Here is a 16,219-nt window from a genome sequence, read left to right on the forward strand (position 1 = left end):
AAATACATGATTGAAAGGCAGAGCTGATCCTGTGTGCCAGTGAACTTCTGGAAGGGGGAGAGCCTGCTAGCAGAGGTTCACTCAGCACCACAGGCTGGTCTTCAAGGAAATAGTGAACAGGACCACCAGCAAAGCACCTCGATTGTCTGTGCCAAGAGAAAGAGCTGGCACAAGATTAACAAAACAGTAAAATATTAAAAGTTTTTGATGTGGGTTGAGTGATACTTTGGAATTTACTTATCAAAAACAATTAAAGGAAATAGTCCAAAAAGAGGAAGAATAATGCTGAAATATAGAAAATCCTGCTAATATAAATCAATTGCTGTGGGTAAATGAAAATTATTGATTGTTTAAATTATTATGAATGTAGCAGCAATTTGGAATTTTGTTGATTTTATTGTAGCCTAACAGTAAAAGCGATTTAAGTGAACTAAAGCTTTTTGTGAGCAAAAGAAAGCAGGAAATTGTGCTATAAAGCTAATGTGGAAAATCTACAAGTATAAAATATAGAAAGTGGAAAAATATATTTAATAGTACATAAAGGAAGAACATTTGAATAGTGCACTATAGAACTACTGAAATTATGGGATTCTAATATCTGCATAATCTTGCCTCCACCGTATAAAGCACTAGAATATAGGTGAAGTAAATTAGGGTAAAAAATTGGAGGAAAAAAACCCAATGATATTAGTATTACAAACAGAAAGAACAAGATGTTTTAAAGTGAATGTCCTGATAGAAATATTTAATAGGAAGGTAAACAAAGATTATTCACTGTAAGGTGAATATACCCTAAAGGAACATTACAGGAAATTAAGATTTTGACGATAAGAGAGAAAAGTAGACATTTGGTTAGAACTGAAATATTTGGGAAAAATGGAAAGAGATCAGTAAACACTGCAAAAGTATAGTCAGTCTTAGCAAAGTTTAAGAAGAACATTCATGGACAAACTAAATATGAATTGTGTAAGAATGTAATTTAGAAAATGGCATAGAAGGAAATCCTAAAAGTCTTAATACAGTTATGGAGACTTATTTGGTGATGATGAAACTAATATTTTGAAAACTATTAAATGATGTGAAGAATATTGAAGAATATTCTAGCATTGGCTAGAAGGAAAAATAACCAAGAGATAATGTTAATATATGATAAAATAATACATGAATAGGAGACTAATTCCTTCTACTTGTAGTAAGAGTGAGAAATGAAAAATGATATAAAACATGGGTTATTTTTAAACATCATCCTAAATATCATGATAAAATTAAAAATGAAAATAGACAGTATTTCTTTTTAGAGGGAAAAAAAATAATGTGTGCACGTACTTGGCAGCAGAAACGAAGAGTGATATTAAATCACGAATACATGATGATAGCATATGGAGCATGTAGGCCAATAATATTTAATGAGAGTCACATAAAATAGATTAGGATTATGGAAAATATTGCAGTATCTGTTATATTAAAGTATTCTAATATGCAGAAAGAAGACTAGGAAAAATTGGGAGAGAAACTGGACAAGGATTGTCAATCAACTTGTATAAGAGTGGAGAAAACAACTTAAAGTTAATTTAGTTTGTTTCCATAACAAACAAAAAGAAATGAATAATTGAAAATTAGCTCATTATGAATAATAGGTGCTAGTAGATATATTGTAATGTTGACCTGATTGACACTCCTGGATGCAGGTGTTTGAGAACAGCAAGAAAGCAGATGAGGACAAACAAGCTCTCATTATGATCCATGCAAGAGCACCAAATGGCCTTGACTGAAACTGGAACCCTTCCAAAGAAGGGGGTGGAAATAGCAGAAGAAGTCCTAGTTTGTATGCCTCTTATTCAGTCACAAAATAGACTGTAAAACAAGATAGACTGTAATAGCAAGAAACGGCCGCTCTGCATCCACCAGCACTGAGACCTTAGCTGGGGTCAGTTAAACCTTTTGGGAAATCCTGGTAAATATTATTACTTTATTATTTTAATGATTTATAAAAAATAAATAAAATAAGAACCGTAGAACTTAAAGGATTATTATGAAGTGGGTGTTTGATATTGTAAACACGAATGTACTTACTGTATGATAAAATGTAATAATTGTATGTCATCTATAATGCCAAGTGTTTATGGTTTTTACTGACTGATAAATACATGTTGATTTAAGAAAACGAAATATATTATTGTAAATGAATAAATAATATTTTAATTGTATTATGTGAAAAGGTATTATACTATAGTAACAAACAAATCTGGGGTTAGAAAAGATTATACCTTTTAGATTTAACTAAGGAGACATTTAGGGTGATAACTCCTGATAAGACGTTTTAATTATTGGGTTAATTTTTGAGGATTTAAAATGTGTGTGATGCCACCAAATACTGATGTAACAAAGTGTGAACCTTATAATGGGGATGTTAAGATAATTTATAGTAAGAAATTACTGAAAATGATGTTGTTGTTTTTGCTTTTGAAATATTCTTACATTTTTATGAATTAAAGAATTCATCGGCTTGAGTGGGCTTTGAATGTATATAAAATATTAAGGAAATTAAAATATATACTATGCTAATTAAAGAAGAAACTCTTATGACTGTAGGGCATGTTAAAAGATGAACTTGTACATGTAATTATAAAAGGGTTAAAGATGGACATTATTAACTTGAGAGATTGTTTACAAACTTTAAAATGGGAACCTTATGTATAACAAGGAACAAATTGATTTATTGACTTATATAATTTATGTTTGAACATATATAGTGTTCTCAGAAATTAAGGGAAACATTAGAAGGATTACTCTGGATACAAAGATTTAATTACTGTATTGTTCTGATTATAGTAAATGTATGAAATGTAACCATAATTAACCAGATAAATAATTGTAGAATGTGATATGTTTATGCAACAATTACTACAAAAAGGGTTTTGTTATATTTGATGGTACAATTATGATATCTGAGAATCTGTTAATGCTTAAGAAATGATTACTGGATTTAGTGTAAGATATTTGAATGACAAAATGAGTTGCTTGAAAATATTTGACCCAGAGGTTTGGAACTGGACGTTTACAAGCAATAATAAAAAAGAAACCTTGTGCACTGTTTGAACATTGAATAAATTTCAAGACTGGTTCAAACCAAAGGGGAGGTTAAATTTTGTAGTTGGGGCAAGAAAACCCATCATACCCCAGATACTAACTTTGCGCCCTAAAGACCCTAGGAGATGTAAGCGGCTCACGTTTCCACGTTTCACCTGGAAACGCAACCGCTAGCTGGGCTAGGGGTGGAGCCGCGACTCTTGGGGAAGACCGGGTGCTTTAAGTAATGGATTCTTTTTGAGATCCAAATTGGCCTAATACATGATAAACAAGCAGAGCACAAAGTTTTGCCCCTTGATAAATAAATAATTTTAATACCATTACAAAATCAATATAATTGATTATTTCTGTTATGGGAACCAGAAAACAAAACTGGGTGAAAAATTGCATGAACTGTAACAAACCAATCTATTTAAGAATGATGGACAAATGTTCATGTTATTGGTAAAGTTTGATGAAGTGAACAAAGTTTGTGCTACAATTATGAGAATGAAGGATAAAGAGTCAGGATAATTGCATGTAGGGGGTGTTGTATAATATCATGAAAATGCAATTACCTGCCTCCCTGTTCATTATAGATGCCTTTTTGTTACACATATTTAGCCAGTGTATTGGATAGAATGCATTGCATTCAATGTTATTATTTATTTTGTTTGTAAAAGATGGCTTATATTGTTTTGGCATAGATGTACAGTAATTGGTTATGTATGTGACTGTGCCAACCCATGTTGAGAGGAGCAGAAAAGTGTGATTATTTTGTGCTAGAGGACTCCTAGAACTCAGCCATCTTAGTTGAGTTTACTGTAGTTCAAGGACATGAAGAGATGGACCGCTTGCACCTGCCTGGAGAAGGATCTGGGAAACTTTGGAGGAGTGTCAACCTAACGTCTGTTGAAAACAACAGGAGTATAAAAGACTGAATAAACTGATTGCCTCTTGGGATACTGATACGCCAGAGCCCCCGACGCCTAGAAGCCCAGAGCTGAGGACAAGAAACCCCAAGCAGAAGATGAGATGCCCAGAGCTTACTACACCTTTGATTCAAAGCGTGATTATTGTATTTTATACTTAAACGATGAAGTTTTATTTGCCTTTATATTTTTGTTTATTATAAAAGAAAAGTAACCAATTAAAATAAATTTAATTGATTACAAAATCTGCCTACCGAGACTTAGATTTATGATGCTGGAAGACTTTTAATGCGAACATACCACAGGGGAGTCTTCTGACCAAATTGTAAGTACTTTTTGAATGCTTACGTTTTAGGTCAGATTTGACTTTCTTTACCTTACCTGAGAATAATAAATAAATAGGTAAAAGGTGTTAAGATTAAAGTACACACCGTAAAACAATCTCTTGAAAACAGCACACGTCCAAATGATCTGACGGCGCGGGCGGGTATAGATATAAACATAGATGTCGCCTTGGCTACTGCAGGTCATTGGAACGAAACAGTAGCCAAGGCTGAATGTTGAAATTTGCACTCGCATACAATAGTCACAAACCTGTATTCTGAATCTGAAGCTGCAGACAAGTAGACACAAATGTGTAAAATGCCATTCACAGAAATACAACGACAGACACAAACTTGTAATATATATTTTGCGTTTAATCTTACGTTCACATTCGCAGTACTACCTCAATTAGGCACTTGCAACTTCTCAAATCTGTCACTGCAATTTCAAATTTCGCGCCTTGACTTTTGCTACTCTTTTCGCGATATATCAGGTGCAAAACTAACTTGTGCACTTGAAACTCAGAGGCGGTGAGAGAGAAAGGGGGGCGGGAGGAGGGAGGGTCAAAGGAGCCGTTTTATTGGTTGGCACCTAGCCAATGAAATGGGACTTCGATGATGTCACGAAACCCGCATGCACTGAAACCAGGGGGGAAGGAATTCGACCGGAAGTTGAAGTCGGCCGCGTGCCGCCATCTTGTAGCAGAACTTCACCTGCAGTTAGCATCCCATTGACTCCCATTCATTTTGGCGTCACTTTGACAGCGAATAACTTTACATCTGAGGCGTTTAAAGACTCCATTTGTCCATTATTTATTTCTAAAGAAACACGACAATGTATAAAATGCTCCATTACCTTGTAGCTTATGTTATGGCCCCGTATAGAAGCAGTTTTTGTAAAAGTAGGCTAACGATTGCGTCATAACCACGCGACTCTCTGTCGCACAGTAGAGAGATTACCGTATGGACAGGAGGAGAAGCTCGCGGGCAATCGGGGGGACGTGGAGGCAAAATGACAATATAATTAATCAGAATACCTAGCAAAAGTTGCTCCTGCTCCAAGCTCATGGACAGCTCCTACTCACACTCTCCGTCTCTGCAAGATTCGGAAGGGAATGATTCCGATTTCTCTTGGCACAGCTACTAGAAGACAGACGGGATGCTCACGTGGTCCGTGTAACGCTTTGCACGGTTTGAGTCTGCGCGTCAGGAAAGGAAGTGCTAAGAAATCTACTAAAAATGGTCATCGCTAAAAATGGGCTTCACTTGTCTCAATTGAGTTCCAATGGGGTCGCTGTGTCCATTTCTTTTACTGTCTATGACTGAAACGCTAACATGGCTTAAACGTACAGTATGGATTTTTTCGCCACTAGGGGTCGCTAACCTCTTTACAATAACAAAGGCGTAGTTTGATGACGCAACACATGCTAAGAATTATGGATGTTGTCGTCAACGTCAAGCCGGCCGATCTAATAATGTTTATGGATGAGTGAATACATCGATGCTTTTATCATGACTGTGATATGAAGCAGTTCGGGATTGATAAGAGACAGCTATCAGCTCCAAACGCGATGCGAGTCCCACGGATATAAACGGAATATGGACATTTCATTCTACCGAACTTAACGCAGAATTACTACTCACAGGTCAGTTTATTAGACAAATTAAACTTGTGAGGTAATGCAGCACTGTTTCACTTGGTCTAACATTACACTATCACTCTAAACTGCATTTGAATGTGTTGAAATGTATGTGTTAACGTTAGTTTGTTAGTTTGTCTGTATGAGACTAGCAGTAAGCTAGATCAACATTAGAATAACATACAGATCATATTCTAACATTTTATCATTGTTGAACTATATAATATTGATTAGTTTTATGTAAATGTGCTCACCTGTTTAATAAAGTACATGTAGGAGTTGTCGAAGTCTCGGACGTGGAGCTCTCGTTTATATACTGTCTATGGGAGCTCTCGGCATCTCGAAAACACCGCGAAATCGGCATCTCGAAAACACTTTTTTATCCAAAGTCTGCTTGCCATGGTCCATAATGTTTGAACGAAACAACAACAGCGTGCAGATAGACATTGCGAACTACACAGTTATCCGCGTCAGTTTGGTTACTATCAGAGGGCTCTGGGTCATAGCTCTGGTTGCCATGGCAGCACGAGCGGAAACCACAGACAACACGGATATTGACGGCGACAAAACGGAAATAAAGACACGGTCCGTGTCTTCGAATTAAAATATTAATTTCTCTGGATTTAGAAGTTAATTGGAACTGTCGGGATAATGTAAATACACAACTTTAAAAAATATATAACACAGATATAGTGATTTTTTATATTTTTAAAGCAAAAAAAATACATATTGTGCCTTTAATGCATTAAGTAAGTGACACGTGACGGCCAAGTATGGTAACCCATACTTGGAATTTGACCTCTGCATTTAACCCATCCAAGTTAATGCACACACATTAGGAGCAGAGTAGTGAGTAGTTAACACACACACACTGCAAACGTGGATACACACACCCAGAGCAGCGGGCAGCCTTTGTGTGGCGCCCGGGGAGCGATTAGGGGTTAGGTGCCTTGCTCAAGGGCACCTCAGTCATTTCCCACCGGCTCTGGAATTGAACCAGCAACCTTTGGGTTACCAGTCCAACTCCCTAACCACTAGGCCATGACTGCCCCCTGTATGTAGCCCCCTGTATGCCCCATGTATGTAGCCTACATGGCTGCCTGTATGTAGCATGGACAGAAAAGAAGAAGCACAGAAACGGCTGAGCCAGACCCCTCAACATCTGGTTCTTCATTGCCATTCACACGATCCCATACAAATCCACTGGATAAGTGATGGCATCTCTTCTGCAAACATAGGGCAGAAAGTGACAAGCTCCCTTGTTTTTGGTTTTGTAGCTTTGTGCTGAGTTCAACGCATCACAAACGTCAACATACGGAACCAGTTCTATGCTGTGCTTGACCAACATACACCTGCACTGGTGGCCTTGTATAGGCAGAAGGCAGCACGAACCGGAAAGATATCAGAGGCGCTGCGTGACATCTTAAAGATTTATGAACTGATATGTTTTGTCTCTTATGTTTACTGTGATGGCCAACTTATTCAAACTGAAAATTCAGTTTTGTGGTTCTTGCAGATTGTGAATCCATTTAAACGCTTTTTAATTTCAAACTTTACAGGAATCTGTAAGGCGCCTCCATAATTCAGAGAACAACCCACACAAATACGATCCACAAACCGGGTAAGACTGCGTATTGTATACTGTAAATGTTAGTTTAATCTACTACTATATGGATTTGAAATACCAAAACTGAATTTCATTAATGATGCCTGCAACTTTTTCCCCCAGAATAAATTCATCACATAACCTGGCTGTGACCACTAACCTCTTCGAAGAATTAAGGACAACTTTTACAGACGTTGACCCTGAATGTTTAAAAGGTAATCTTAAAGATGTTGTAATCATTTTAATGTCCCCTGTTTTACTTAGTTTTATTGGCATTACATTTATTTATTATTTATTTAACAGGTTGCAAGACGTATTTTGAGACTTTGCGGAGGAAGTATTCTTTGGCTCAGCCTGAAAAGGCCCAGAAAAGAAACACTATGAAGAACATTGCAAAGAACCGTCAAAGAAAGAGACGGGTAAGTTAAAGGTTTAGTGGAGGATTTTCTTTTTCCGGGTGGATCATCAAGACTATTGTTCCTCCTAATTGTCAATCATTCTGGTGATATGTTTACGTAAGGCCATCGTATGTGCTTGCAAGTAAGCATGTATGAGCGATGCCGACAGCAAATTGTAAACAGAGCATGCACGAGGAGAACTGGGCCCGTGCATGCTCTCTCGTACACGTTTAATAGGTGTTCTCTCTCGGGAGCAGGTAGAGTGTTGCGCATGTGAAAGTGGAGAGGGCGGTTCTTTTCTAAAATTTGGACAAATCCTCCACTATACCTTTAAGAGACTGGTTAAGCATTTTTATTTCTTTTTTTTCTTCAGAATGTAACTGTCATTTGTTAACTGTCTGTTAACTGTCAGTTGTAACTGTCTGTGTTTTAGTGGTTAAATTACTGTCATGTTTTGCAGTTGCTGGAGACCAGGGGCTCGTTCTTCGTACGTTGCTTAAAACATCCGAGATCAAATGAGACATCCAAGATGATATCATCGTGCTAATCATGATCCGGCTAATTAGGTTCTTCGAACACACTTGTCGGATAGGATTAGTATAGCTGTATTGAGTTATCTGAGATAATTGCGCGTTCATGCGCTGGTTTAAAAGGGGATATGTATCGATAGTAGAAACATTGATCAGCAACGCTGCTATTGGCTGTTCAGCGTGGCCAAAGAGCGCGCTCAGTTTTTCTCCTCAGCAGAGCAAGAACTAATAGTCGAAGTTTATTCGGAATTTTAATGTTTAATCAAAACGCCAGGGAACACCTCAAAGTCTGCAAAAGCCAGGAGAGGGCTGGCAAAAAGTAGCAGACAATTTAAATCCGTTAGAAGTGGCCATGTTAGATGTTTTTATCACTTAATAGCCTATATTTTTGTATTTTAATAATTGCATAATTACTTTGTTCATTGTAATGTCAGAGTCACCACACTAGAACATGGGAACAAATAAAAGTGAAGTACAAAAATATTCTACATAATGGTAATTTTTAGTTATATTATAGTCTCCTTTATAAAAGGCACTGTTAAATAAATGGTTGTCTGTTTATAAAAGCAATCAAGAAAAAGGCTGAGAAAATTTTTTGAAAAGATCTTAGTAGCCTACACTGTAAAATAATTTTTGCTGCATTAAATTAAGGCTGTATAGTCATTTCAACTGTTAAATCTTGAGTAATGATGAATTGCTTTGACTTGTGAAAGTGAAAACTAATAAACTTATGTTAATGTAAAAATATTTTGCCATGAGTTATTGATCACATTTTTCCCGAGTGTAGTTCATTGTAATGACATTGTGTTTTCCTCTTTTGTGCACTTTTACATAATACACCAACACTTGTATCTGTTCCCAAGAAAGTGGTGGCTGAAATATGTGCAGTAAGTGGACATTTTCTAACTTTCCAAAGGAAAGAAAGGATAAGACTTTGTAATGTCCATTTGTTTACATTGCACTGGACAGTGAATAAACCCTCTCAGATAACTGTCATATGGAGGAACTAGCCTACCTGCAAGTGCATAAATAACTTAGTATAGTATAATTTTTTCCTACTATGGAAGTCAATGAGACCAGAAACTGTCTGGTTACTGACATTCTTCTAAATATCTTCCTTTCTGTTCAGCAGAAGAAAGAAATTCATACCGGTTTGAAACAACATGAGGGTGAGTATATGATGACAGAATTTTCATTTTAAAGTGGAGTATCCCTTTAAGCCTGAGTGACATATAGGCTACTGTAATCGGCATGGTCACTATTGCATGATCCTCATAAAAATTATGATAGCCTAAAAAAAAAAAACCTGCTTTAAAAAAACTGTTTTACAACATTGGGTCTAAACTGGCTTGGAAATGCCACAAAAAAAAACTAAAACTGTTTTTTAAACCTAAAAGCGCCAGGTAAACTCCGAATGACACGACAGACAGCACTTTCCATCAAGTTCTCCGCATCTCCAATAGTGTAAAGGAAAGAGCCACTCGCAAATAATCTTAGGGCAATGCAAACAGTTTGTGCTGTAGTTTAAGCCCGACTCCGACAAGTCGAAAATAAATGTGCGTTTCCAACAAATTAATAATGTAAACGACAATCTCACGAGTCACGAGAAAAAAAATATATCTCAGAAAGTGCACTATCGCACTGCGCTGGACTTCCGTATCAGCTCTGCTTATGAGCCGCAGTCTAATCCTGTTTACATGAAATAAGCCTGCTCCCGAGCAGGTTTAAGATTGCGCACCTGTTGCTATGACAGCAAGTCCAGGATGAGCTTCGAAGAACCAAACAATCCAAGATCATGCCAAATCGTCAACAATCAAATCCAGCTAATTGAGTTAGCGACGTACGAAGAACGGGCCACAGGTCCAGTGTTGTACAAACCAACACAGAAAGGGAACTGTGAAAGGCTGCAACAATAGAACGGATGTCTGATGAAGATGCTATTGTTGATGGAAGGCCAGTGTGGATGGAGAGGTCTCCACCAAACAGAACCACAGAGTTATCTGCTCTCTGCCAGGTACTACAAACCAGACTAGAGGCTGACCCACGCTACATGTCACACCACCAGTGCATCATGGCAGTTTGAAAAAATGAATATTTACATATATTTTATATACACTTTAATTTCTATATTTCTTATTTATTGATCTTGTTTTATATTGTATACTTTGTATATTTGTTCCTTTTTGATGTGCATGTTGCTTATCTCCACGTTTTGTATTTTATTCCTTTACACCTTTGTTCACATTTCTTTTTCCCCATTCATTTTAATGTATGTTTATAATGTTCTTTGGAATGTTAATGTTATATTTGTTTTTGTTCCTTTACATTTTCATCCCTTCAAATATTTTTGTTCCCCCATTCTTTTTTTAATGCTTGTTTATAATGCTCTTTGGAATGTTTTATTTACCTTAATAAAAATGTCAGACTTTCTCATTGTTCTTTGTGTGTGTTTTTAAAAATATATTTGAATGTATTAAAATTGGGGGAATTTAGTGTATACTGAGCAATATCTGCATAGTTGGCCTATAACCAATCAAATCACTGTGCGATAAGGCCTAGGGTGGGCTATGTTCTAAAAGTAACCAATCAAATCACTTTCCTGGGTTTTCAATGTGTCCTGTCCTCCAATAGTGGTCTGGGTAATGGGAGTGGTTTTAAAAGAAAAGGACCAATAGGGGGGAAGGCCAAAAGGTGCACAAAGGTGTGAAAATGTTCTCTTGAAAAAACCTTTGATGGGATTACTTGCCATGGCAACAAATGGCTGTAGCAGGGAAGTATACGTCCACAACATACATACGATTTGGTATCATTTCGGATGTATACGGATATATACAGACCCATGGAATTAGAGCTATCCGGCCAGTATACTACTGGATTCTTCCGAATTTCAGCAGTGTATACAGGAGTATAATGGTCCGGATACACCTCTTTTCATGCAGTGTTCTAACTACAGTAAAAGCAATCACAAAAAGTTAAATTGAGAAAAGGTACAACAAAAAGAGTATAAAAGTCAATTTCCCTCGGAGCTAGTGGAGGACACGTCTACTCTTCACCATGCGCCATACCTCTCATAACGGGAATTGAGAAAAATGCCTGCTTGTGTGCTGCTTGGGGCTGTACAAATCGCCGCACAATTGAAAACAGGGCTCGGGGAATTACTGTTCACAAGCAAGCAAGACTGAACATTTGTTTTTGGTTGTATTTGGTCATTATTAATGATAAGGTCATTATCATAGGCGTAATTTGCGGGTGGGACATGTCCCCACCACTTTTTGCCATGGGTCGATATTGTCCCCACCACTTTTTAAAACATCTCACGGCACGAATGTACCAATTCTACAAATAAATAAAACATCTCCTGTTAACTGGCAGAGCATTCATTTCGTTCGTTTTTTAAATAAGAGACGATCTAGCGCTGAAATGTGTTTTTTAAATCAAGTGATCAAAGTGCTCGTTGCCGCTGCGATCAGTGGCGCGGATAAAGTGTTTTTTCGTGTGGCTCGCGCACACGCCGAACTGTCTTCACTTGGATGTGAAGTGGATGTGAAGATGCGCATATGGATGTAGTGTAACGACTTTTTTTTTTTTTTTTTTTTTTTTTTTAAGTGTTAACAACTTAGTGTTAACTAATAATTGTTGCAAACTGGTACTATCAACGAGGGCTCTAGGCTCTGTTTGGCTCTAGGTCATGGTGCAAAGGACCCTGGGTGGATTTTACTCCGAACCATCCCTTAAATAAAGCCATGATGCCTTTTCATCATATGACTGAGGTCTGAGGATGTCCTAAAATGTACACAGTAAAAGTGGCAAGAAATGTGGGACAGGAAAACAAAGGGCAGACGCCTTTACAATATCCAAAACCGATTTGCAAAAAGAGAATGATGTTCTGGCTTAAATCATTCATTGTTCAAAATAGGGAAACATAAAACAGGATTATGTTTATCCTGTGATGAAGCAGAGACTGTTGAGCATACATTATGTGAAATTTACTAGGGAAAGAGAGGAGTTATTAGATAAATTAAGATTGATTTCACCAAATCTATTGAATTGTGCTTTAGATATAATAATTAATTGAGATAATAATTAATTATCTCAGAATAACAGGATTGGAAAATAGAATTTAAATAAAACATTAAATAAGTAGTTATTATTATTATGCTATTATTATATTTTCTCACCTTCATGTTACAGTTTTTCTCAGTTGCTTTGGTACAATCATTGAATCATCCTTAAGATTTGCAAACCAGTAAGTGCATTTATCAAAAAAATATGTACAAACAGCACCACACAATGGAATACCTGCAAAAGCCTGTAACTTGCTCAAAATTATGCAAGGTTGTTTCCTCCACAGAATAACATGGAAGCCCATTTCCAACACATAATAAAAAAAAAACATGCATAGAAACTCAAAATTATGACTTTAAAAGTCATAATTATCAGATAAAAAGCCGAACTTACTGACTTGCAAGCTCATTGATCTGAGGTGACATGACACAGGATGAATTGTATGGGCTTATGGGTTTCCATATATATCTCACAATTCAGACTTTATATCACGTAATTCTGACTTTTTTTTCTCGCAACTGCGAGTTTAAATCTCTCAATTCTGAGATAAAAAGTCAGAATTCTGAGATGTAAAGTCTCAATTGCTAGAAACAAAGTCAGAATTGTGAGATAAAAAGTTACAATTACCTTTTTTATTCTGTGGCGGAAACAAGCTTCCATACAAAATCCTTAGTTCATCTCTCAAAAGTAAGTATTTATGTCAATGAAAATATCAGTGCCATCAGAATGACAAGTCCTTGTGTCATTGTTCACAAACAAAGATAGTCAAAATGCATAGTTGTTTTGCCAATATAACAGTGTACTCTTTCAGTATTTTTAGATGTTAATTATGGCTACGATTTTGAAGACAATGATTGGAAATTCCCAAGACTGCACTTTATCAGCAGTACAAATTTACACATTACTCTATGTGGGATACCGATTGCAAGAGACTGGACAGGATTCACAGTTACTGTTAGTCTGTCAACAAATTACAGGACATATAAAGATATAAAGAAAAATACAAGACTATATATATATATATATATATATATATATATATATATACACACAAGCACTCGTGCACACACACATACTGTACATATGTACATGTATGTGTTACTTTATGTATTTACTGTATTTACTGTATAATGTAAAATGCAACTGTAATATAGCATTACAGTAAATAGTGAACATTGTCTGATTACATAGCCTACCTGTTCTGTCTACAAATGATTGAGGACACGGTTGTTTTCCCAACATTCAACAATACTTGTCGACCTGCCTCGGCCATAAGGTCATGATTCACAAAAGTGGCCCTTATTTAATCAGAAACATGTCTACAGTCTTAGCCTCTTCTTCCACTGTTTTGCCTATGTACCCTTCCACCACACATCCTTACTCCTCTTTTTCCCTTACTCTTCTTTTGTTACCTTGCTTGTTGTTCTTCCATTGTCATAATTTGTAACACTGCGTTGTGCTCTGTCTATATGCTTGCCAAATAAAGTTTGATGAGATGCACGTCTAAGCTATTTTAGGGAACTGGTTGATCTAATGCTTGACATTCCCTTTCATTAGTGAAATTCAAAATTCACCTCCACAATTCATAAATTCAAGACACATATACAAAAAAAAAAAGTATAATAGAAATGTAGCCTAGAGTTTGAAGCATTTTGCTTCAAAAGAAAAAGTAAATTGCTTTTACAATGTGCACAAGTGACTAGATTAATAAGGAGGCTGAACAAGTAGTTTTGAGAATTGTTGTGACCAAAGCGACTAAGAAAAACTGTAACGCTTTCACACTCCAGTCCAGATGGTGGCGGTAATACAACACAAGTTGGTTTATCAACGCCTTTAAGCACTACTAGAAAAAGACGAATCACTCGGCCCTCGTGGAAAGAAACATGGCTGCGTTGTTTGAAGGATACACGCTGTGTGGAATTGGACCAGCGCAAAATTCTTCGAATTCAGGAATTTTGGGGATTGAACTGGGCAGAGATATCGACCATGTCCTCGTCACTGACGCTTCGAGATCTGTTACTGTTTATAAGGTAAAATGAGTTAGATGTAAATACTGTTTGTCTCATATAAGTTAAACGGATTGCATGCAGTGTTGTGTTAAATTCTAGCATGTAAACATGAACGCTACATTACAAACACAGGAAATTCTCCAATGGCTTCTAATGATATTTTATTTATTCTGTAAATGTTATTTAGAAAGTGATTTGGTTGCTGTTTGTGTTGCTATTTAATCGATATCTTGATTAATAGGTGTCTGATCAGAAGCCTACGGGCAGTTGGACAGTGAAACATGGGCAGATAATCACCTGCCCCGCTGTGTTTAACACGCAGTCCCAGGAATATGTGGTCGTAACTGATGACAGGGTAAGGATCGAGACATTATGTTTCCCATAAGAATAATTCAGTTTCATATGCTGAGTACTTACGAATGTTTTTTTGTGTTTTAGGTTGTCAGAGTTTGGAAAGAAGATGATGTCTACATGGAAAAGGCTTTCAAAGCTACAGTAAGTGAAGTTAAAATCCATAAGGATTCAATTGAGCGAGTGGTACCTGCCAGGGGCAGATAAACGTATCGGGCAGGCTAACCCTCACTGTATCCTAGAGGCCCACGTGACGTGATCACCCAGCAAAAACTCGTCGAAAAGACGACTTTGCCAGATGGCTGAACAACATTGAGGTTTGGGTGTAAGGTGAAAAGCTGTCGTCTTCAACTTGAATTCAACCTAATTTCAACCATGAATTCTTGATTGTTTTATGTTCATTATATTATCATATTCATACTTACTGTCAAAAAACAGTTGACAAAAGAGTAATAGAAATAAAACATCAAAAGGTCAAATACATGTTTGGAGTGGAGCTAGGGGGTGGCCACCATTGACTGAAGCTTGGCCACCCTGCACACAATTGTTGTTTCTGTCTTTAAAAAAAAAAAAAAAAATCTTGACCTGAATTGACCCAGATAGCACACGTACGTCGGGCCGACGTTGGCCCGATGTACAAAGTTCCATCGGCACGACGTCGCTCAGAGATCGTTTGCTCATCGGCAATATGTCGCCTCGACGTCGGCCTTTGATCGCAAATGATCTCCGGCCGATGTTTGACCGATGCAAAGCTGTAAATCTTTTGGCAGCTCTGCATGGGTTTTATAGGACCTTTATTTATATAGGTCGGACCTTTCGGGCTACTCCTTAGACACCATGCGCTGCTTTCATTGACGCACGCACTTACGAACACACGCACGCACACACACACACACAGAGCGGAGATCGCGCTGCAACACTCACTCAGCAGCACATAAACTGTAGTCAACATTGCCCCGAGACTTAAATTGATAAAATAGCTTTGATACTGAACACATGCAACTTTCATCACTCAAAATGGCCATATTCAAGAAAAAAAGTGGAGTAGTTTTACAGTTCCATCTTACCTCGCACTCTTTCAACGTTAAACTGATGGAATACATGCTCTGCTTCTGTGAACAGTAAACCCCGCCCTCTATGATTTGATTGGCTATCTATTTGGATGGTCGCTGTAAGGTAGACCAGCCTAAAATGTAACTTTTAAACCTTTTTGCCATTCTAAAAACAGCGGAGAAAGAATTTCCAATACTGAATTTCCAGTTTGGCCATTTCTAACTATTGACATACTATTGTTAT

General features: G+C 37.1%; 1 protein-coding gene and 1 long non-coding RNA gene across 3 annotated transcripts in view; both read left to right on the forward strand.

Moving 5' to 3' along the window:
* Positions 1 to 7,278: 7,278 nt before the first annotated feature.
* LOC311301776 lies at positions 7,279 to 10,878 on the forward strand. 2 transcript variants are annotated; one of them, XR_014629501.1, is made up of 5 exons: positions 7,279 to 7,585; positions 7,694 to 7,785; positions 7,874 to 7,989; positions 8,429 to 9,385; positions 9,628 to 10,878. It is a non-coding gene; the product is annotated as an uncharacterized lncRNA (long non-coding RNA). The 2 variants fall into 2 exon arrangements; XR_014629500.1 differs by having other exon boundaries at positions 8,429 to 10,878.
* Positions 10,879 to 14,402: 3,524 nt separating this feature from the next.
* The window catches only part of nol11 (nucleolar protein 11), a 107,860-nt gene continuing 106,043 nt past the window's right edge, over positions 14,403 to 16,219 (forward strand). The window contains exons 1-3 of the mRNA XM_084425495.1: positions 14,403 to 14,593; positions 14,814 to 14,927; positions 15,011 to 15,067. Coding sequence (XP_084281621.1) covers positions 14,447 to 14,593; positions 14,814 to 14,927; positions 15,011 to 15,067 — 318 coding nt within the window. The 5' untranslated portion in view covers positions 14,403 to 14,446. The remainder of the gene's footprint in view (positions 14,594 to 14,813; positions 14,928 to 15,010; positions 15,068 to 16,219) is intronic.

The sequence above is a fragment of the Rutilus rutilus genome (assembly GCF_951802725.1).
Source record: "Rutilus rutilus genome assembly, chromosome: 12".
Classification (NCBI taxonomy): domain Eukaryota; kingdom Metazoa; phylum Chordata; class Actinopteri; order Cypriniformes; family Leuciscidae; genus Rutilus; species Rutilus rutilus.